A 24,068-nucleotide genomic window follows, 5' to 3' on the forward strand; every position below is an offset into this window, starting at 1 on the left:
ACAGAGTGTAAGTGCCTTGAGAGAAAAGTTAGACCTAAGAAGCATCAGATATGGTGTGCAAGAGAAATGACTGTGCTGGTATGGTCTTGTGGTGAGAATGGATGAGGATAGCTGTGTGAAAAAGTGTCACATCCTAGCAGTTGAGGGAACCTGTGGAAGCGGTAGACCCTGGAAGACCTGGGATAAGGTAGTGAAGCACGATCTTTGAACATTAAGCCTCACCGAGGCAGTGACTAGTGACTGAGACCTTTGGAAATGCTGTGCTTGAGAAGACCCGGCAAGCCAAGTGAGACCATAACCCGTGGTGTAACCAGCCCACTTATGTATAACTTTCCTTCATTGGACACTAAACTCTGCTTGCGAAGACCTGTTGAGGTAAGTGAAATCGAAATCAAATTCGATGACAGCACCGCTTAACTGGCATCCGTGCTAGTGGAGCGCTAAGAGCACCATCTGAGCATGATCATTGTCAGGGCTGCTGACTGGCTCCTGTGCCAGTGGCACATAAAAAGCACCATTCGAGCATGATCATTACTAGTGTCGTCTTATTGGCACTTAAAAGACAACATTCGACCAAGGTTATTGCCAGTCCTGCTGGACTGGCTCCTGTGCAGGTGACACGTAAAAAACACCATTTTAGCATGGCTGTTGCCAGTACCGCCTGACTGGCCCTCATGCCGGTGGCACGTAAAAGCACCCACTACACTCTCAGAGTGGTTGGTGTTAGGAAGGGCATCCAGCTGTAGAAATTCTGCCAAATCAGATTGGAGCTTGGTGCAGCCATCTAGCTCACCAGTCCTCAGTCAAACCGTCCAACCCATGCCAGCATGGAAAGTGGACGTTAAATGATGATGATGAGAAGGATCCACATAAAACCACTTGAGAATTGGCAAAAGAACTTCAAGTTAGCCAGAAAATTGCCTGCAACCATTTGCATGTGATCAGAAAATCAAAAAAGCTTGACAAATGGGTACCACATGATTTGAATGCAAATCAGAAAATGCACAGATATGAAATTTGCTCATTGTTTCTTCTCCATAACCATACCAACTCTCGACTGTATGGTAACATGCAATGAAAAGTGAATTCTGTACAATAAGAGAAAATGTTCTTTGCAGTGGTTGGACCAAAATGAAGCACCAAAAACCTTCCCTAAGCCTGAACTCTTCAAAAAGAAGGTTATGGTGACTGGTTGTGTACTGCTGGACTCATGCACTATAACTTCTTAAAACCTGGAAAAACCATTACTGCAGGAACATATTGCCAAAATGAACAAAAAACTGCTACTCTTCCATCCCAGATTGGTCAACAGAAGAGATCCAGTAATTCTTCATGACAATGCTCAAACACATTTTACTAATGACGCTTCAGAAGTTGAGGGAACTTGGCTACGAAGTTCTTCCCCACCTAGCTTATTCCCCAAACCTTTCTCCTGCTGACTACCATTTTTTCAAGCACCTTTATGGTTTCCTGTGAGAGGAGTTCAAAAATCAAACCGATGCCGGAAGTGTGTTCAAAGAGTTCATCAGCTCCAGAACTCTAGGCTTTTATGTTACCAGAATAAGCAAACTTGTAACTCGTTGGCAAAAATGTGTTGATTGAAATGGTACTTATTTTGATGAATAAAATTTCTGCATTGTTGAAATATATTGTGGTGAATTTCATGTTTCAAAACTAAATACTATTTAGGTTGGAATGACTGTCTTTGCCTTGAAGCAATTTGAAACAATTTCAAAGTGTTATGCTAAATTGATCCCTGATGTCAAAGTTGTTGGCTAGTTTTTTCTTTTTTTTTTTTTACATGGAAGTCCCAGACAAAGTGTGAAGCCACTTAGTGTAAGGGACTAAGAAGAAAGAGAAATTAAAACAAAAGGGATTAATTTACTTTAGACTTGAAAAAGTTCATGTCACAAGTAGGAGGAAAACAATGACATAGAGAGTTCCAAATCTGGTATTTCGAAGAAAAAAAAAACTACAACTGTAGAAAGACTTCTTTATTCATGAAAGCACAACAGCATCTGGATAAAAACACTGAATTTTGAGACAGGCAAGATGACACAAAGTGATCTGGAACTAAGAAAGTTCAGAGCACTTCCTGTGGCAATAGAAATAGAAAATAATAAGATTGGAGTTGTCATGTTGATGTGATAAGAGTTGCAGAGTTGAAACAAGAGGAACCAATCAAATTAGAGATTAATTTCTGAACCTATTTGCAGAAATCCAAGTGACAACATGGTGCATCTCCCCAAATATGGCAACAAATATTCCATACAAGGACAAATTATGGATATGTAAAGATACAAAATGACCTTGGATGTGAGGGAATCCTTTCACTTATACAATGACCTTCCTTGTGGGAAGTAGATCTACCAATTGGTTGTAAGAGCCCAAGAAAGATCAAGTGAGAAAATGAGACAAACAATTCCAAAGATCTTTTCCTTAAATGGTCTGCCTATCTCAAGTGATACCTCAGAACTATAATTCATGTAAATGGGAGGAAGATAGGGATTCTGCTTCCTACTGAAAGACATGAGTTTGCTCTTACCAGGGTTGAAAGTTACCGTTTCTTGCTCTCACTTCTTAGCCTGCTGAGCCAGCAAATTCCAGTTGTTTCAAGGGAGAGAGATTCCCAGTAAAACTAGAATAAAGGGTAGTATCTTCAGCATAAACATTGATGTAAAGAAAGAACAGAGCCTTGGGGAATACTAGCATTGCTAGAATGCTCAGAAGTAATACTGTTCAGAGTGACAAGTACACAACAAGAAGGGAATGGCCTGATAATGTCAAAGATCTTTCGACATACACCATAGTTAGAGAACTTTTAGAATGAACCAGCATGCCAAACCCTATCAAAGGCTTAGGATATATCAAGAACTACAGCATAAATCAGTAGATGCAGTTTGTAATAACAGTCAGAAAATCAGTAGTAGAATGAAAGCCATACTGAACATTAACAAGGAGCCCCAAGCTTTCAAGAAACTCAACCAACCTGTTGGTTGTTTCCAGCTATATGGAGGTTTCTTCAAGTACATCTTTCTACGTGCATGTATATGCAGTTGGAATCAACTCAATATGATGTGATGATCTGAAGATATGCCCTTGAAAGAGATGAATGCTGTTGAGATCTATTTTTCATTGATAAAGATGTAGATGATTTGAGGCTTAGGAAAAAAATATTTATGATATTTGCTGACTCCTAATTATGCATTCATATTGCCACCAAAAATCCCATGTAAAATCTGTTTGAATTAAAAAAAATATTCCTATCAGGAAGGCACATAACCATTGGCTATTCTGAAAAGGAGTCAGTTCATCTCAACAACTGAATATCATTAACATGTATCCTGTAGTTCTAGCTTTTGGAGTTTGTAAATAAAGTTTAACAGTGTCTGTGAGTGAGAGTGAGAGGGGCAAACGCACACACACACATATATGTGTGTGCATGTTTACATATGTGTGTATGCATATGTATATATGTGCGTATATACAACCTTCAACAAAGTAACTGTTATGTATACAACTTGAACTGACGCACATATCAGTACATAAACATACATTCACATGTACATACATATGCACACACACACACACACACAAACACGTCTACACACTTACCCTATTACTCACGTACATCCATAAGTATACACGTGCATACTCACATACATATATACATACATGTGTATCGGCATGCACACATGCATACGCATGTACACAGATGCATACGCGCACACATGTACACGCACATACATACATACATACACATGTACATATATATCATGAACTAACTATTACTTTCTCAGATGCAGCACAGAATTTTGTCAGTGAACAGGTCGCGGTCTCAAAGCGACAAAAATATTTTGACAAATTAAATTTAAATGTTGAAGTGAATCTAACGGATTTTGTGTGTTATTTTAAATAGCTTATAAACACCTTCTACGCTACAATTGTTTTCGTTCCAGCACACAATCTCAGATCAGGTCACTTGCTATGCAAGTGCATCTCTGTAATAAATAAAGTTTCTTTTCTGAGATTTTAAAAAAGATTCTGCACATTTAGGTCAACTATGGATGTAGTCCTCTACATCACATCGAATGTCCAGATCACTATGGTTCAACTTCTATATGATTATATGCTGCTGTTATGATTACATAACTACATGTCTATGACTATCTATACTATAATAACAAAAGCTGCTTATTAATTAAAAGCAATTCTTGAAGTCTACACTGTCTAGAAAATACTTAAAAATTATAATTTTAACATATTGTTATCGAAATGTGGCTTTCAAGATTCTTTCATTATTGAAGATTTCAATTACAAACTTATCTGAATTTACTATGAGACAGTTAATGTTCCCTCTTTGTCTTTTTTTCTCATATACTTCATGTTGCTACTTTCCACAAATGTATCAGTAAAAACATTTGTGTCAGCCAAATTATGTTGATTTCAATATCATTTTATATTTGTTGGATGTTTTTGAAGAATGAGAAAGCTGAAGAAGAAAAGTGGTTTTAATTTACTTCAATTGTACCAAATATAAACTCGTCCCATTTTCTTTCAACTAAACAATTTTATTGTCATGCACAGTGTTTTAAAAAAGAAAACCATTATAGCTTCCTCAAAGCCATTTAAATTACACACATAGAAATATTACTAGTTTAACTAGGAGCAACCTTTAATTAGATGATCTCCAAACATCAAAAATTTTCAAACAACAAAATGAAGAAACACTCTCCTTTAAAACATATCAAAAATATAATATCTTATTAAATTAAGCAAATACTTTCCTGAGCTGATGGTTATACCAGTGTGGTGATTATTCTCCAGTGTAGAATTTGGGATCCATATCGGTTGGTCACCAATTTATATGGTGGGAATATACATTCAGTACCAGGTGTTGCTATGGCTGTGTGTATATTATTACAAGAGTTCTTACAGAGAAGAAGAATAAATTTAAAAACTATATGTTTACGACATAAAAATATATTTTATTTATTGGTCGATGTTGAAACATAATCAAAATGTAGAATCTAGTTGAATGAAGTAATCTATGCAAGAAAGTTCAGAGATAGGAAATATAGAAATAACAGCTAAGTGGTGGTTTTCAGTCATGTGATGTAGAGAAATAGACGGACAAAGCAATGACGTGAATGGCTCTAAGTCTAATCGACAAAGAAGTGAAGAGCAGGGTTAGCAAGCTATTTTTATTAATGGAATGCTAGACATTCTAGAAACTTCCAAGAGAAATGCTAGGCTTGTTGAATAATTAAGAATCATGTCTCATGACACAGATGCTTCGAGAAACCTAGTAAAGGGAGGTTACTCTGTAATCTTTCTTGCAAGAGAGATCGTTCAACTATTTAGCTGCTGCTACACCAGCTTCCTTCAAGTCATTAACTACAAACTTAGAGTTTAAGTTCAGGCCATCATGAGTTGCTACACCCATACATATATATCATTCTAACAAATATTGTAGATTTCCTCCACTTATGGATTTTATATTGTATATTGTCAAAAATTATGCACCATATCCTTCAGCAATGGCACACCAGCTACATATTTGGCTTATGTTATATCCTTGGATATTGTGATGTCTTACATCTTTGACCAGTAGAATGTCAAGTACAGCTTAGAACAAAGACATCTGCCAGTTCCTTGATCAGTGGATGTCTTGCTACATGCTTGACCAATGATATGTCTGTCACTTCCTTAACCAGTGGATTCATTACTATATAATTGGCCAAGGGAATGTTACATCCTTATCCAGTAGCATGTCTGCTACATACTTGACTAATGGCTTGTCCATTACATTCCTTGATTAATGATTTGTTTTCCACATCCTTGACCAATAACAAGTCTGGTACACTTTTTATTAACAAGATATCTGTTAAATCCTAGATCAATGACATGTCTATTACATGCTTGACCAATGACATGTCTGCTACATCCTTGATCACTATGTATCTTAGATATTTTTGAATCTCATGTTTACTACAAACTTGTGGAAATAAGTACCATCCCAATCAATACCTCTTGAATCTGCTACATTGGCACTGGCTTGCTTTAAAAAAAGTATACTTCTTTCAAAAAAGTTGTCCTTATGTTTTGACACTGACTAAAACCTGCTGAGGGCACTCCCAACAGGTTTTTTTCAGAAATATATTTAGAATAGTACTATCATGTCTGTGTATTCCACACATTAGTAGCTTATATGGTACAATAATTCATATCTACACCTGTATGTTATAAAAGATAGGATAGTCATTTTAACTGTTTCTTTGATGAATCTAACCCTTTTAAGATACCTTTAGGTTTGTATTTACTCACAGTTAAGGTTGTTCATCATTTCTTTCCATCTCTGTAGAAATAGCTAAAATTAACTGTTTATATATTTGGATATATAAAAGGCAGGATGTGTGTGTGTGTGTGTGTATGAATGTAATTTATGCACGTCTACAAATTAGCACGCATGTCACTCCAATTTTAGGAAGACATTCGTCATGATCCTATCTGCATTTTCGTCAACTTTTTCTCTCAGAGGCACCTGCGTATAGCTGTAAAAATCGATTTTCAACCATAACTTTTACCAATTTTGAATTTTGCTAACATGGCAAAGTCAAAGTGTGCGTATGCATGTGATGGAAAGAGACAAATTGTGTTGATGTATGTGTGAGAGATAGAGATCGTTTGCCAGCATCTAACAAAAAAAAACAGTAAAGAAAAAGTGGGAGAGGGAGACAGAAAGCGTCTAATGAAAGAAAAAGTGGGAGAGGGGAATAAGGAAGACAGAGTGTCAGCGTTCATGAAAAATGAAAACGTAAAATGCTTTTTTTTTTCTTAAACATGAGATATAGTTTCAAATATAGGATGTTTTTGAAAGACACTATATTTTATAATGAGATTATATATACTTTCTCACACAACAATTAAAATATATTTATTTTAAATCGTTCGTCTTTCTCCCCCCTCTCATTCCCTCTCACACACACACATACTACTTTGGGAACGAAAGAGTTTTGTTTATATTTCACGCCGAAGGAAAAAGTTTATTGACAATCCATTTATTTAACAACAATGAAACAAAGATGTATGTAACAATTTGTCAGTGAATTACACAATATAAGTAGGTAAAATTTCCGAGGCTTCCACCACACACCAACCCGTTTTTCAGACCACAAAAAGGGTTTGGTAATTTTTCAGATTAACACCCGCATGATTTCCACTAGGGTGTTAGGGTTAGGGTTTTTTGGGTTAGGTTTAGGGTTATGGTTATGATTAGGATTAGGGTTGGTGTTATTTCTATTTCACTGCTATCTTGGAGGAGACACTCTCCTTACTCTTCACTAACAGCCTCTAAATTGGCAAGGAACTAGTGGAGGAGATACACTTTAATATTTACATTATATCCAAGCTTCTAAAAGTGAAAAGTAATTTTTTTTCAGATATTCATAGTTTTTAGACTTCTCATTGTCCAATACAAAAAGTTTCTCTCAACTTCTGGTAATGCTACCCATGTATTTTTCTCAACAGGTTAAACTTATAAATAACACATTCTTCTTTAATGTTCTTAGGCCCCTCAAATATACTTGCCTTCAATGTCTTTTGATTTACAGCATAATATTTTCTGCCTAGATATTCTGTACTTTGAAATCTAGTCTCATATAAAGTGCTGTGAAAATGGTGTTTTCTGGTTTTACTAGGTGGTGAAGCTGTTCATGTTGTTTTCCAACACTAATATCTCTTCTTTCTGACTATTATTTTATCATTCAACCTGACTGTCCCATTAAAAAAAAAAACAACAAAAATTCTGATTGGGTAAGTTATATGTAAGCCCCTTTCTAATATCTGCAAATCATCCAAATGTAAAGTAGTTGAAGTTTTCATTTCCACTTTTGTTGTTACATCACTTTCTTTTAGATGTACCTTACAAAATCACTGTTTCATTACTCACCAAAACCCACATTCCTTTAGCATTTAAACTGGCCAAATTGAGCACAAATATTCTACATGTTCTATGTTAAAACCTTCCAGATTTGGCCTCTCACACCTACCCTACAAGGTCATTCTTAAAGTAAGCGATCACATTAATCAAAATCTCAAAACTACAAGATAATGCAAGATTACTTCTAAACAATATGAATAAATGAGCATTACATTTGACAGAATAACCTGTATGCTAAAGGGTTAAACTGTCCTTCAGAGTTTTCAGTGATAAGTCACCATTTGTCTGATTTATATCGACATTCCATTACATTTAACAAACCATTAACCTCATGACAGTAATGTCATCTTCTATACTAAACAACTGCAACAGATTTGCTCTTCCCAGGGCTGCAGTTTATTTTGATTAAGTCCAAGACATAATAAAAATGCTGAGCATTTTAAAGATCTAAATTTGCCCTCAACCACTTTAATTCAAACTGGTTATGGTGCCCCTGTACTAGTTTCATACTCAATAACTGCCTTAGATGTGTAGCACTTCGTGTTACTGATGTAATCAAACTCATTAAATTTCAAGTACATCATCAGAGTCAGGTTTTATGGCTGACAGCAAGTCTGAGTAAACTAGCTTTGATTAGGTCCTTCAGCTATGCCTAGAAATATCAACTCTGCAAAAATAGCAATCTTCAAAATGGTTTTGTTGGATCTCTCCTGGCCATTGATACCTTAAAGCTCTTTCTCTTTCTTTTAGTCTATTGTCTTAGATTTATGTGCAAGCCTGGAAGTGAGGAGGCCATGATTTGCTTTGATTACATAATTTCATGCCAAAATATGATATATGTTCTAACAAAATCTCAAACAAGTTGCCACTGTTATACTATTGCAGATGATTCACAAATGTAATAGAAGACATCCAGGCTGTGCATACACTTCCTATACCCAATAATATGAGCCATATTACAAGTTTAACCTAGTAATGACAGAATACAAAGATATGCAGTATCAACCATAGTTTAAATGCAGTTTAGTGGCTGAAAGTGCAATCGTCTAATGCTAAAATAATGAATCATATGCTTGCAGTCATCAAAATTAGTTTTGTACACAAAGCTACCTGAGAAACAGGCTGTGACACAGTCACATTTCATACTATGAGCTAAGTTGTTTATGATCATCAAAAATATTTACAAGCAAGAGATAATGTGTATGATAATAAAATGGCTACATCAGCTGGTTATTGGTCCTCACTAAACTACAACAAAGATGGACCCTTCTTCAGATACTGTGTACAATATAATGGCTACAGCAGCTGCTTGTAGCATCTCATAAACTACAACAGAAATTAAACCTTCTTCTCTCATCTACCATTGTAATTCACTTACTGTTGTAACTAGGGATAATCAGGGATTGCTATTTTTATATGGTTTAAAAATAATAGTCTCTCTCTCTAAAACCTAGTATTTACCTGTCATATTGCAGTTTTAGCAATATTTATTTACAATAATTGGCATTAGTGCTGATAGAGTTGAACTTAATAGCTGCAGCAAATAAACAAAATTGTGTTGCTGTGCAACTAGCATCCACAAATGGAGGTTACCATAAACCAGCAAATACTGAAAATATCAAAACACCCATCTATCTGCAGAATTCTATTGAATCAGTGAAGCAATATGATCACTTTCACTAAAACCAAGCTACTAAAATGTTCTGACATCAAGTGTTTCAAGATATAGGAACCACATTCCTTAAGTTTATAGTTATGGATGGAGACAATGTTATACAATATTTTATTTTAGTGTTTTCACTAGAGATTAAATTTAAAAAATTGATTCCTCACATGTAAATAACAGAAAATAACATCCAACAAACACTTTCATTTTTTTGTTACTGTATTTCTGCTGAAATACACTAACTTAGTTTTAATTAATTTTGAAAATAATGAAGAATTTAGCAAAATGACTGTCATTATCAAGCTAGTGTTTGGAACATAAATTAACATGAAATTTAGATAGGTTTTAATATAGATATCTTTAAATCAGGAAGTTTGTATTAGAGAACTGGGGGGGGGGGGGTGTTAGGAAGGTTGGTATGAAAAGGGTTAGTGTTTTCTTGTGGATAACAAAACTTAAACACCAAAATAAAGAAATTCTGACATTTTTCAAGATAGATGTTGCCTTATACAACATAGTAAAACAAGTTTAGAGTTGCAAGAAAATGATTTCTTAAGTTTCACAGTTAATAAGATTCCTTCCAATGTGTTTTTGTTTGTGTCTTTTTAAATAATCGTTAGAGATAAATGATTTCTCACATAGTTCACAGCGAAATGGTTTTTCTCCAGTGTGACAACGTATGTGGATAATAAGATTTGAATTATTAACAAAGGATTTCCCACATATTTCACACTGAAATGGTTTCTCTCCAGTGTGGATTCTTTTGTGTGCTGCTAAATGACCATTAGTGATAAAAGATTTACCACATATATCACAGTGGAATGGTTTCTCTCCAGTGTGGATCATTTTATGTGTTTTTAAGAGTCCATTAGTAATGAATGATTTTCCACACATTTCACAGTAGAATGGTTTCTCTCCAGTGTGTGTTCTTTTGTGACTTGTCAAATAACTATTAGAGACAAAAGATTTTCCACACATTTCACAGTTGAAGGGTTTCTCTCCAGTGTGTATCCTTTTGTGACTTGTTAAGTAACTATTATCAACAAAAGATTTACCACATATTTCACACTGATAAGGTTTTTCTCCAGTGTGACTACGTTTGTGGATAACAAGATGAGAATTATTAATGAAAGATTTCCCACAGATTTCACAGTGGAAGGGTTTTTCTCCACTGTGAATTCTTCTATGTCTGTTTAAATCACTATTATTCACAAAAGATTTCCCACATATTTCACAGCAATATGGTTGTTCCCCAGTGTGTATACGTTGGTGAACTGTAAGCTTAGAGTTAGAGACAAAAGATTCCTCACAAATTTCACAGTGGAAAGGTTTTTCCCCAGTATGTCTACGTATATGGATTGTAAGCTTAGAATTCTCAATGAAAGATTTCCCACATATTTCACAGTGATAGGGTTTTTCTCCAGTGTGAATTCTCTTGTGAACAATAAGACCAGAATTAACACAGAAGGATTTCCCACATATATCACAATGGAATGGTTTTTCTCCAGAGTGTATTCTTTTGTGACTTGTTAAATAATTATTATCAACAAAAGATTTCCCACAAATTCCACAGTGAAATGGGTTTTTTCCACTGTGTATTTGTTTATGTGTTTTTAAGAGACCATTAGTGATAAATGATTTCCCACATATTTCACAATGGAAGGGTTTTTCTCCTGTGTGCCTACGCTTGTGGATGACAAGATTTGAATTTTGAGTGAAAAATTTTCCACATATTTCACAGTGAAACAATTTTTCTCCAGTGTGTACTCTTATGTGTGCTGTTAACTTACTGTTTGTGATAAATGATTTTCCACATATTTCACAGCGACATGGTTTTTCTCCAGTGTGTATCTTTTTGTGCCTGTTCAAATCACTATTATTAACAAAAGATTTCCCACACACTTCACAGGAGTAAGGTTTTTCTCCAGTATGTATTCTTTTGTGACTTGTTAAATTACTGTTAGATACAAAATATTTCCCACATATTTCACAGTGATAGGGTTTTTCTCCAGTATGCATTCTTTTATGACTTATTAAATTGCTGTTATATGCAAAAGACTTGCCACAAGCTTCACAATGATAGGGCTTTTCCTTATTGTGTATTTCTTTGTGAGTGAACACTTCATGTTCTGAAGAGAATGCTTTCTTACAAATCGCACAGCAATAATCAGAAATATTTCTATTTACTGATGTCTTTTCATTAAATGTTCCACTTGCTAAAGGTTTCTCACCACTGATTGTCTGTGTAATTGAGTCTACATTGTTACAAACAGTTATGTTAGCAGTGTTCAACTCACTAATGTCCTCCATATCAATTCTTGAAGAATTCTTAAAAATTGAGAAATGTCTGCAACTATGATATATTGTGGTTCAGTTTCTTGCCTTGAATACCATGGTCCTACGTTTATATGCGAGGGAAATATACAATGTACTGTTTACTTACCACTAAAATGTTTGTTACTAACTGGATCCTCTCCCAGTGGCACATGTACTGTAGGCAAAAACACTTCTATTTTTATGTTAATAAATGCAGATATGATTAATGTATGTTACACAGGCTAAAACATAGACAATCCATAAATAACTGGTAACCGACTTTCAGGTGGAAACAGTCTTCTATAACAAGTTGTAATGGTTCACTGTTAGCACAGCTGTAAAGTAAGAAAAGATAGAATGGCATAAGACTGAGGTTGGGTTAAGAAAATGTGAGGCATGTGTGTGCGTGTGTGTGTGTGTGTGTACATATCTATGCGCAAGTGTATTCATAATATATCAGGGTTGTTTACCGTCTATAGTAGAATGTGTAACAAAGCTGATAACCAAAAGGTTAATATATAGTTTAACTTCCGGTCACCAAAACAAAAAAAAATATCCAGTCTAATAGGGGTAAAAAAAATGTGTAGAAAATGAATATGAAAACAAAAATTTGCACAAATGAAAGGGTAGGTGGGGAGATGACTTTCGAAAAATGGATATCTATTAATGAAATTCTATAAAAAAATACCATTCAAATGGCATAGATTATGATCATAAAGAAATCTGTAGGGAAAATCTTTTCCGAAGGGGTGGGAGAAGACTGTCAGAAAATTCACATGATCCGATTTTTTCCTTCATAACTCATAGGATCTAGTTTAGCACCTGGTCATCAAAACAAAGAAAAGAAAGAAACAGTCTAATAGGAGTAAAAAAATGTGTAGAAAACGAATATGAAAACAAAAAATTGCATGTGTATATATATATAATATGAATAATATATAAATATATGCATATATACATACATATATGTGTATACTGGCACCAGACATCCCACTCTGGCTGGTCTCTGGATAATGTCAATAGAGTGGGGAGGGTCTATGAGGGTCATGCAAGCCTTATTGGACCTAAAACTCTGCAAAGGCATTGCTGACCTCTGCTTGATATGTGCTGCATTTTTTTCTTATATATATTTATTTTATTCTCAGTATATATCTTTATTTTTAGTATATATTTATTTATTTTTTTTTTTTGGAAGTCCTGCGGCAATGGGATGGTGGCAAAGCATGCAGACCAGATGGCTTAGAAGCATGCAGTCAGCGACCTGGATGTAGGTGGTCCATGCTAGATATAAAGTCATCTCCTTGTCGCCCAAGACAGCAATAGGATTCAGTTGCTACATGGGTGTCTGAACAGTTCCATTTGGAGAGGGCACTGCTCACCCAGAGGCCTAGGAGGTTCTAGAAAATGTGAACCAAAAATTGCCTGTCTTTCTTTATCTGGTCAGTTTAGTGTGACTGATGGATATCCACCCTGCACTCGAAAAACAAAGAGACTTTTTTTACAAATTCTGGATGGAACTTGAACATTTCATGTTGGAATGTGTGCACTCTGTTGGATAGCAAGAGTGATTGTAGGCCTCAAAGATGCACTGCACTTGTTGCTCGCAAGCTGAACTGCTATAACATTGATATAGCTGCACTTTCAGAGACTCGTAAAGGTGATGGTCAGCTTGAGGAAGTAGGAAGTGGACACACCTTTTTTTGGAAGAGGTGGCTGAAGGAGAAGTGCAGAAAGGCTAGTGTTGGTTTTGCAGTTCAATCTGAAATCCTTAAGAAGTGGGAGGAGCTTCCTGTCCCTATAAATGAACATCTAATGACTATGATTGCACCTGAAAGGTGGGCGTTTGCTACTCTAATAAATGCCTATGCACCTACTTTGACTGGTTGTGATGAAGATGAAACTATTTTTTATACCCAGCCAAGAACCATACTTAGGAAAATCCCCAATTCTGAGAAAGTTATTCTACTGGGGGATTTCAATGCCAAGGTTGGGACAGACTGGCAAACAATGGAATTCTCTAGGATGTTTTGGTGTAGGGAAAATGAAAAGCAATGGTCTCATGCTGCTGGAGCTTTGCAACGAACATGGACTTTTACATCACAAGCACCACACAACATGGATGCATCCAAGGTCTAAAGTTTGGCATTTTCTGGATTATGTCATCATCTGCAAGCATGACATCTATGACATTTGTAATGTCAAGTCCTTTCGTGGATTGGAATGCTGGATAGACCACAGTCTGGTGTGAGCAATGTTCCGGATGATGATTAGAGTGAAAGAGAGAAGAGGGCCAGTTGGCATTCCTTGATGTCTGAATGTCCACAAGATATATGATGCTGTGTTGAGGAAAGCGCTTCAGACTCGCTTGTCCAGCATTGAAAATACTACAGTATGGGAAGATTTTTGAGACAAGGTTCTTCAATGTACGACTGAAACACTGGAATATGTTACTGTCAGATACAGAGATTGATCTGATGAAAATGATGCTAAAGTTCAGCGACTGTTGGTTGTGAAGTGCCATGCCCACAATGTATTGCTGCACAGAAGACTTTCAGCTGTGCAGCGAAATCTAACACTTGCCCACTATAGCAGCTTAAAATCATTTCTGCAGCGACTCTCGGGAAGATGGTGAACACTTGGTGGGAGGACCTTGCTTATGATGTTCAGGCTGCTGCTGATGCAAATGACAGCAAGAAGTTTTACCATCTTATGAAGCAAGTTTATGGGTCTAAGAGCTCTGTATCAGTTCCTTTGCTTTCAAAGGAGTCTTCTACTCTAATTACTAAATCAACAGAAATCACAGGTTGCTGGACTGAACACTCCTCAGAACTCCTAAACCATGAGTCAGTTGTGGATGAAACAGTGAGTGATACTATGCAACAAAGACCTACCATTGGCTCCTTAAATTCCATGCCCTCAATAGATGAGGTAATGACAGCAAAAGTAAACTGAATCTTGGTAGAGCACCTGGAAGGGATAGAATTTGTGCTGAGGTCTTGCGATTTGGTGGTGATTACAGTCCCTTCATGAACATAGTGTAGTCTAGAGGGATGGTGCAATGCCTAAGGACTGGAAGGATGCAATTATTCCTCTCTATAGAGGAAAAGGAGCCAGAATAATGTGTGGTAAGTACAGAAGTATTGCTCTAGTATCAGCTGTTGGCAAGATCTGGGCAAGTATTCTTCTTACCCGCCTGAATGGGTGTCTAATAAATGATGTCCTATCTGAATCTCAATGTGGTTTCCAGTCTGGTAGAGGGACAATGGATATGATTTTCACAACAAAATAGATGCCGGAGAAGTGCTATGAGCAAAATATGGATCTTGTCCAAGTATTCATTGACTTAACCTCTGATACTGTGCATAGGGCCTTGCTATAGAAAATACTTGGCAAACTTGGATGTCCGGGTCACTTTGTATCGATAATTAAATCATTTCATGATGGGGATGAGGCTTGGGTCAATGTTGATGGTGGCATGGTGGGACCCATTCCTGTAGAGAATGGTGTCAAGCAGGGTGACATTCTTGCCCTAACTCTCATTTCTTTGTACTTTGCTGCTGCTTTTACTCATGCTTTTGCTAAGGTTAGCTTTTTTGGGCATGTATGTCTGGTAATTGATCTTCTAGCCGCCTCTTTAATCTGCGCCGATTTGTTGCCAATTCAAAAGTTTTCTAGTCTCTTATTTGTGACCTCCTATATGCAGATGTCTGTGACTTATAGTTCCTAATACAGTGGATGACATGCAAATACTTGTGGATCATATTTCTGCTTCTTGCAAATCATTTAGACTCAACATTAGCCTGAACGAGACTGTTGTAATGTTTCAGAATGCACCAGGAAATCCATATGTGGAACCAGCTATCTTGGTTGAAGGAACAATACTGAAAGTGGTAGACAAGTTTGTCTACCTGGGTAGCACACTCAGCCATTATCACTCTCTGGATGATGAAATACATCTTTTAGGCTGCAGAGAGCAACTGATTCCTTTTGGTCTCTTGAGTGTTGTGTCTGATCCCAGCATAGCATCACAAGGCAAACAAAAATTGCTGTGTACCATGCATGTGTACTGACATCGTTTCTTTACTCATGTGAGACATGGACCCTTTACAAACGTCATGTAAAGGTCCTTGAACGCTTTCATCAGAAATATCAGACACATTCTGAATGTTAGCTGGACCTTAAAAACTCCAGGCACACAGGTCTTGAGGAAAACTGATATCTTGAGTATTGAGGCAATGGTGCACAAGCACCAGTTGCATTGAACTGGACACCTTATTAGAATGAAGGATAGCAGGAACCCTAAACAGATGCTATATGGGGAATTTGTCAGTGGAAAGAGACCCTGGCAGAAACCAAAGCTGTGATTTAAGGACTGTGTCAAGTCCTCATTAAAGGCTTGTGATATGCAGAAGACCGACTGGGAGAGCAATGCCTGTCATTGCCACAGATGGAGGAAGCAGGTTAAGGAGGGGGTCGACACCTTTGAAAGAGCATGTATTCTTCATGAAGAATTTAAGCATGCTGCTCGAAAGTGCACTGCTAGAGTAGTGAATGGGGGAAAGCTTGGTTTGCAATGCTTGCAGTCTTGCATGCCTGTCAAGAGCAGAGCTCATTAACCAGAGCTGCAAATGCGAAATATAAGTTATTCCTAGAACAAACAATGTTCCTAAAGGTCAGCAAAGGTCTTCCTTGGTCACGAGTGGACGGCCATCATATGTATATATTTTCCCCCAAACAAATTTCCTTATAATCACGATCTATGCCATTTGAAAGACGTTTCAGTAAAATTTCATCAGAAGATATCCATTTTATACTTCATATTGAGGGAAAAAATCGGATCGTGTGAATTTTCTGAAATCCTCTTCCCACCCCTTTGGAAAACATTTTCCCCCAGAAATTTTGATAATTTTTTTTTACAATCAAAATCTATGCCATTTGAACGGTATTTCTATAAAATTTCAGCAATATATATCCATTTTCCTGAAGGTTATGAGGGAAAAATTGGATTGTGTGAATTTTCCAAAAGTCCTCTCCCCACCTCCACGTAAATTTTTGTTTTCATATTCGTTTTCCACACATTTTTTTTACACCTATTAGACTGTTTTTTTGTTTTTGTTTTGGTGTCCAAGTAACCAATCAAAATAATAAAAGCCAAATGAAAAGTCAAGAATGATGAGAGAAGTTCTTGGCTTATTTACCCTGTCTGCTTAAAGACACAAAATATTTATCAGGACGTTGATAGAACACCAAGTTGCTCTACATACATATGTACCTTAAACATGTACATTACAGTATGTTATTCCCATATATTAATGCTCATCTGAGATTATTACTATGCATGATTACAAATTACCTAAACTCATAGAGTTAGTAGTATTGTTGATAATTTTTCCCTTACCTTAACCTGGTCTTTTTTTTTAGGACTAGAAGGATAATCCATCATACTTCTGCAACACCTGTATTTTTCTGAGATATCTTTAGTTAATCATCAAGACTGGAGTGTCTTTCAAATATTACACCTACTGTCTGATGTACAGTGTGAAAATCATGAGGGAAAGGATACACTCAGTTTCATTTGTTATTCGATCAAAAATTTTTCGGTAAGTAGTACTTATGTCCAATCCATATTTGTATATAGTATAAATAATTGTCCTAACTGTCCTATAAAGTCAAGAAAATCTTTGAAAGTAATTTTGCTCTAAAAGTTTGGTCCTAATATAAGGACCATGGTCACTAGACCTCCATTTTTTCCGTTTTCTATGGATGTTGCATAAAAGAGAAAATGGTTTGCAGGGGTAAATTTTTCATGCTGAGAACATTTACTATGTATAAACAGCTGTGAAAAATATATATTTTTTATTTGTTATTCTTATTTTAGTTTTATTTTCAAATACTCTTCCATGGCTTTCTACCATTCAGTCAAGTCATTCTGTTCAGTTCATGATGCAATAAATTATGCGGAAGAAAACAAGTCTCCTAGTGATGAAAACTTTGATATTGTTGAAATTCCTCCACCAGTAAATGAACAAACTGATGAAGAAGACTTTGATGATGAGATTTTATATGACGAGAACAGAGATCTGACATTTACCTTGCAGGATGTGCCAGGAAGGGTTGAACTTCATTGGTATGATAATGAAGAAGAACTAACACAACCAAAAGGAAAAAGAAAGAAAAGCTCAGATTTCTCTTGGAAAAAGACTGCCTAAATTTTCAATATTTGCATCACCAACTACTGATGGAGCAGATGAAAGAATGAAATCAATGAAAGATAAAGTACTTGGTAAGAGACCAGTTGAGACTTTTTAACCTTTCCTTGAGGAAGATTTACTAAATGAAATTTGCAGAGAATCTGGCACTTAATCCACACAGAAAAATGTACATGATTTTAGTCTGTCAACAAGTTGTCTGAGAAATTTCATTGGAATCCTACTTTTTCCAGGATACCACAGACTACCAAGTGAACAACATTATTGGAGTGTGTCTGAAAACCTTGAAACTTCAATTATTCAAAAAAAAAAAATAATACCAAGAAACAAATTTCTAAGCATCGAAAGGTTTCTTCATTTTGTTCACAATGAAAATGCAGAAAACTACAAAGATGATAAAGAATTCAAAATTAGACTGCTAGCTGATGCTCTGATTCAGAAGTTCAAGCAGTTTGGAATATTCTCTAAGAGACTGTCTATAGATGAACAGATAGTAAAATAATATGAAAAATGCTCTCTAAAACAATTTATAAGAGGTAAGCCATTAAGATTTGGTTTCAAGCAGTGGGTGCTTTGTTGTGCCACTAGTGGCTATTGTTTTCAAATGGATTTATATCAAGGAAAGCAAAAAAATCTTACTTCCAATACCAAGAATGATGACAGTCTAGGTTCAAGAGTGGTTTTATCAATGACCAATCACCTAGAGACCCCCAATGATCATGAAATTTATGTTGATAACTTCTTCTCAAGTTATAGCCTTATTTGTACAAAAGAAACCCTTAGGAATCAGAATCACAGGTACAGTACATTCAAATAGAACATCCAAATGTCCCCTGAAGGATGACAGAACTCTGAAAAAGGAAAATCATGGGTCATATGACTACAAATTTGAAGAAAAGGAAGAACTCTTTTTTTTTTAAATGGCATGACAACAATGTTTTCACAATTGCAAACACTCATTAGTCTGCCACCCCTGTTGGTAATGCTAAAAGATGGTCAACCAGTCATAGAAAGGAAATATTTGTTCCTCAGCCATTTCTCATATCCAAGTATAACAAATGTATGGCTTATCCAAAGGTATCACATCTCTGTTACATCTAAGAAGTGGTACTTTAGTCTATTCACAAATTTCCTTGATACTATAATGGTTAATTCCTGGATTGTATATTGTTTTGCAAATGGAAATACTTTGATATTACTAAATTTCAAGAGGTCAGTTACACAAGCTTATTTGGAGTTAGCCTCAGATTCTGATCCCAAAAATTCAGGACGGCCAAAAGTATTTTCTTCAAAAGTAATACCAGAAATTAGATTTTCTACTACTGGACATATTCTTGATAGAGGGAGGGAAACAAAGAAAATATGCCTTTTGCTAAAAAGGGTTTCAAAACAATGTGTAAAACATGATGTTAGTCTTCATATGGGTGAATATTTCAACAAATGGCATTTGAAGCAATCTATATTTAGATTGTTCAGAAAAAAAATTACTTTTTATTCTTTTTTTTTCAAGTAATATGCATTTCATTTGAATTAATAAATAAATAAAAGTGCATTTTTATTTTTATTTTCCTTTTTGAAATCAAGTATTCTATTTAAAAAATCCTGTTTTTTTAACAAAAGTACCCCATATTCCCATGGTCCTAAAAAAGGACCAAACTAAAAATGTATTTTCTTCTTAGAATATTGTAATAATATTTTTTATATATATTTAGTATCAATGTTGTATTAAAAAAGGATTTTTGCTAATAAAGAAAAAAAATTTGGGCACTAATGGGTTAAAGACACCAGTATCATGGGTAAAAGGTTCCTCGCAAAATTTAAAACATCTACACATCCAACCCATGCTAAATCCAAATACATGACACAGCAAAATAAGAATCACATACCAACAAAGAAGCCTCTATATAGTTGTGTGACCTGCTAAAAATAGCAAGCAATTCCTCCCCACCAAAAATCCATCGTCATAAAAAAAAGGAAGGATACATGCGTTAACATAGTTCTGGATATAAATATATAGGATAGTCACAACTAAAAGAGCTTTAATCAATCACAGGTGTACTCAGTCATGTTACACTACGACTAAACACTTCTTGGGCTTATATTTCATTCAAAACGAATCTTCATTGGTCACTAGAAAAAACAATAAAAATTTAGCATTAATTCAGTAGCCGGAAAAAGAGTCTCAAAGCAAAGTCACATTTTATTTCATTACTATAAACAATTGAAATAATAAAACAAAAAATATATTAAATCAGTTATTAACTGATAATACGTGACTGATACACAATTTTTACACATATAGAAAAAAGTTTTTTATTCAATTTCTTAAGTAAAGTAAGATCATGTAAAAATGGTGACTTTTTCCTGGACGCCATATAATTATGCGAGGATGCAGATACATGCATGCAGACAGATAGACATCGCACATATATCTACAAAAAGTAAGTTGAATTATGAAAAAATTGCGATGTGTATCAGTATGTCTATGTGCGCACCCAACAATTTTTTTCCTTTTCTTTTTACATTAAAATCTGATATAACCGTTTTAGTTGGGTGTGTTCTATCTAGTGGTTGCCACTATAAAGTTCTTAGGTGTAAATGAGATACATCAGTCTAGCTGTGTGTGACTACACAAGTCGAGTGGCCAGGAGACAGGCGAAAAGCCAAGCACAAGACAGAAAGTGCCAGAGGGAGCCAGGCAAAGAGAGAATTGCATCGTACATCGCTTTTTATAGTTGACCGGTGGTAATGCCATCTGTTGGCAATCCTACCAGAAGTTGCAACATATCCCAGAATATTCTGTAGTGAAGGAAGGAACACAACTCTCATTTATTTACCTGTCTCTCAGATAGAGTCTGCCACAGATACTCCCCCTTTCGACAACCAGTCAAAAACGTCAGTGCTCTGAGATGGGGGACCAGAAAGAAAGACAAGCTACGTTACAAATATTTACAACAAAGCAGAAAATGTATGCGACTGAGGTAAAGCAGAACATAAAAAACATAACAATCTCAAATAACAAAATGAATACACGTGAAGTGAAACAAAAAAAACAGTTCAAAAGGTGATGCATTAAAAGGAAGTTTAAATATAAACAGTCTGGCATAGTCTTTTTTTGGCCAGTGTACACGACGATCACTACGAGTCATCGTGACATGTGTTGATGAAGGGAAAGGTGCATGTGCTTTTGGAGGTGGTGATTGCATGGGTGCGGTGCTTGTAGTTTGTGTATTGGAGGGGAATGTTTAGCTCTGGAGCGAGGGCCTCAGAAAAAGCATGCTTCACCTTATCTATAGACACTGTTTCTTTTCTACCGTGAATGTCTATGGTGAAGAGTTTTTGGATCTTGTGAAGTCACGATAGGGTCCTTTATATGGTTGTGTGAGAGGACCTCTCACACAGTCATCCCTAAGGAACACGAGTCCAAGTAGTGATGTCTGCTGGAACAGTCTGATGTTGAGAAGACATCAGTGGAAGATCTGTAAAGTTTGTAGTCTATGTACATAAGATGAAGTATCTTGAGTAGATAAGTCCACAGGTGCCAACATCTGGCCTGGTAGGGATAATGGTGAACCATAGAGAAGTTCAGCTGGAGAGTATCCTAGGTCCTCTTTCACTGATGAGTGGCAACCCGAAAGAACAACAGGTAGGTATTCACTCCATCGATGAGGATCCAGATAGGCATGTAACGACACCTTTAATTGATGGTGGAACTGTTCCATCATGCCATTCAAGGCTGAATGATAACTAGTCATCCGGATATGGCAAACTCCTAAGATGCTTGGAAGTCAATGGAAAAGCTGGGATTCAAATTGCCTCTCGCAATCAGTAGTAATCTGTAATTGAACACCAAAACGTGAAATCCAACTTCATATTAGGGTTTACACCACTGATTATGTGCTGATATTGACAAGAGATGGCTTCAGCCAACATGAAAAGTGGTCAATACATGTAAGTATATAAATGAATCCATGACTAACTGGCCAGGACCAACCAAGTCAATATGGATGTGTTGGAAATGAGCGTCCAGATTTTCAAAGGTACCAAGAAGTGCACGAACATGTCTCTGTACTTTAGAGTGCTGGCATTGCAGACAAGAACATGACTACACAGTTCTGGCCGAATATTGTCGCATATTCGGCCAGAAAAAATGGGCCATAATAAACTTTACTGAAGCCACTATGCCCGGATGCAACAAGGTGTGGAAAAAGCTAAAAACAATCAAACAATGTGATTCAGGAACAAAAGGACAAGGTAAACCTGTAGAAACATCACATAATATATATCGGTCAGCAATCGACAAAGGCAGGTATTTGAATTTACAATGTGCAAACTCAGCAGATGAAGTGTCCAATGAAGGAGGTTAGTCAGCATCTAATGTGATCAAGTCAATCGAAGAAGTGAACGACAATGAACAGACTGGTAGATATGATAATGCATCAGCAACTACATTGCAAGAACTGGAGATATGCTGAATATCGCTAGCAAATTGCAAGATAAAATCCAGATGCTGTGTCTCTCTAGGTGAGTATTTATCTGACTTTGAATGTAAGGCAAAAGTAAGCGGTTTATGATCTGTGAAGATAGTGAAATCTCTTCCCTCGAGAAAATGACAAAAGTGTTTGACAGCTAGGTAAATCACTAACAGTTCTCTGCCAAAAGTGCTATAGCGTGTCTCGGCTGGCGAGAATAGAATGCCAAAGGTTGCAGATTTCCTTGAGGAGATTGTTGTAAGACAGCACCAACAGCTGAATCAGATGCATCAACAACAAGCAAAAGCTTTGCATCAGATTTGGGGTGTACTAATAACAATATTTTAGCAAGCTCACTTTTGACAGTTTGAAAATTCTCGGTAAGTGGCAGTGAAAGGAAGATAACCTCATTCTTTTCCTTGTGATCTTTCAAAAGATAAGTGAGGGGAATCAATTTTTCTGTGCAGTGTGGGATAAAACATCGGTAAAAATTTACCAATCCAATGAAATGGCGAAGCTGCTTAAGAGAAGTGGGAGCAGGAAGATTCTGAAGGGGTTGAATGTTGCAATGATGTGACCCAAAAATTCTAAAGACAAAGAACCAAATACAGGCTTGGCAGGGTTAATTTTTGCTTGATAGTCATTAAGAAGCTGGAAAAGCAGCATTAGATGCTGAGTATGTTCCTCCTTAGTAGAACTGGCGATGAGCAGGTCATCAATATACGCACAGACGAAGTCCAGACCACAAATAACTTCGTCTATAAAACTCTGGAATGTGCTAGCAGCATTCCAAAACCCAAAAGGCATGGAAAGAAATTCGAAGGATCCATATCATCCAGGCTGAGAGGAATTTGATGATACACCCAGACGAGGTCAACCTTGCAAAAAAACAGTGCATCCATGCAAGGTAGAAGACAAATCTTGCCGGTGCGGAATAGGGTATCTATAACATCCACTCAGTATCACAGTATAATTACAATATCAGCACAGACATAACTATCAACAGTCTACACGTACTCTTGACCTTTTGACTCTGTTGACCGGCTACTGGTCTATTTATAATGGCTGGATACTACCACTTTTTATCAGAAGGGGTGTACAGTTTCACTATACAACAGTAACAAACCAATTATACAACCTTACGCTCATCAGCGTTAGCTGATATGGAAGGGAATATGGCATCATATTCCCTTCCATATTGGCTAACTCTGATGAGCATAAAGTTATATAATTGGTTTGTTACCTAACACTCCATTTTATTCTTTACGTGAAACTGATTGGTAAAACCAGCTGTGATGGATATTTAACACTACATTTCGGATAATATGCCCACTCTACTGACAGATATATGAGTGCATCATTTCCCCCACTTATGGTCTCTTAGACAACTCCTGCATGTATATGTGTGTGTGTGTGTGTGTGTGTGTGTGTGTGTGTGTGTGTGTGTGTGTATATATATATAT

The 24,068-nt window shown here is 36.2% G+C and overlaps 1 protein-coding gene across 2 annotated transcripts in view; it reads right to left on the bottom strand.

Moving 5' to 3' along the window:
* Nucleotides 1-1,979: 1,979 nt before the first annotated feature.
* The window catches only part of LOC106875632 (zinc finger protein 420), a 26,817-nt gene continuing 4,728 nt past the window's right edge, over nt 1,980-24,068 (bottom strand). The window contains exon 2 of one of the 2 annotated variants that reach the window (XM_014923860.2): nt 1,980-12,259. In XM_014923860.2, coding sequence (XP_014779346.1) covers nt 10,161-11,918 — 1,758 coding nt within the window. In that variant the 5' untranslated portion in view covers nt 11,919-12,259 and the 3' untranslated portion in view covers nt 1,980-10,160. Of the gene's footprint in view, nt 12,260-19,675; nt 20,264-24,068 lie in introns of those variants that run through there. The other variant, XR_001410146.2, reaches the window with a different exon arrangement.

This window comes from Octopus bimaculoides, chromosome 8 (assembly GCF_001194135.2).
Source record: "Octopus bimaculoides isolate UCB-OBI-ISO-001 chromosome 8, ASM119413v2, whole genome shotgun sequence".
Lineage (NCBI taxonomy): Eukaryota > Metazoa > Mollusca > Cephalopoda > Octopoda > Octopodidae > Octopus > Octopus bimaculoides.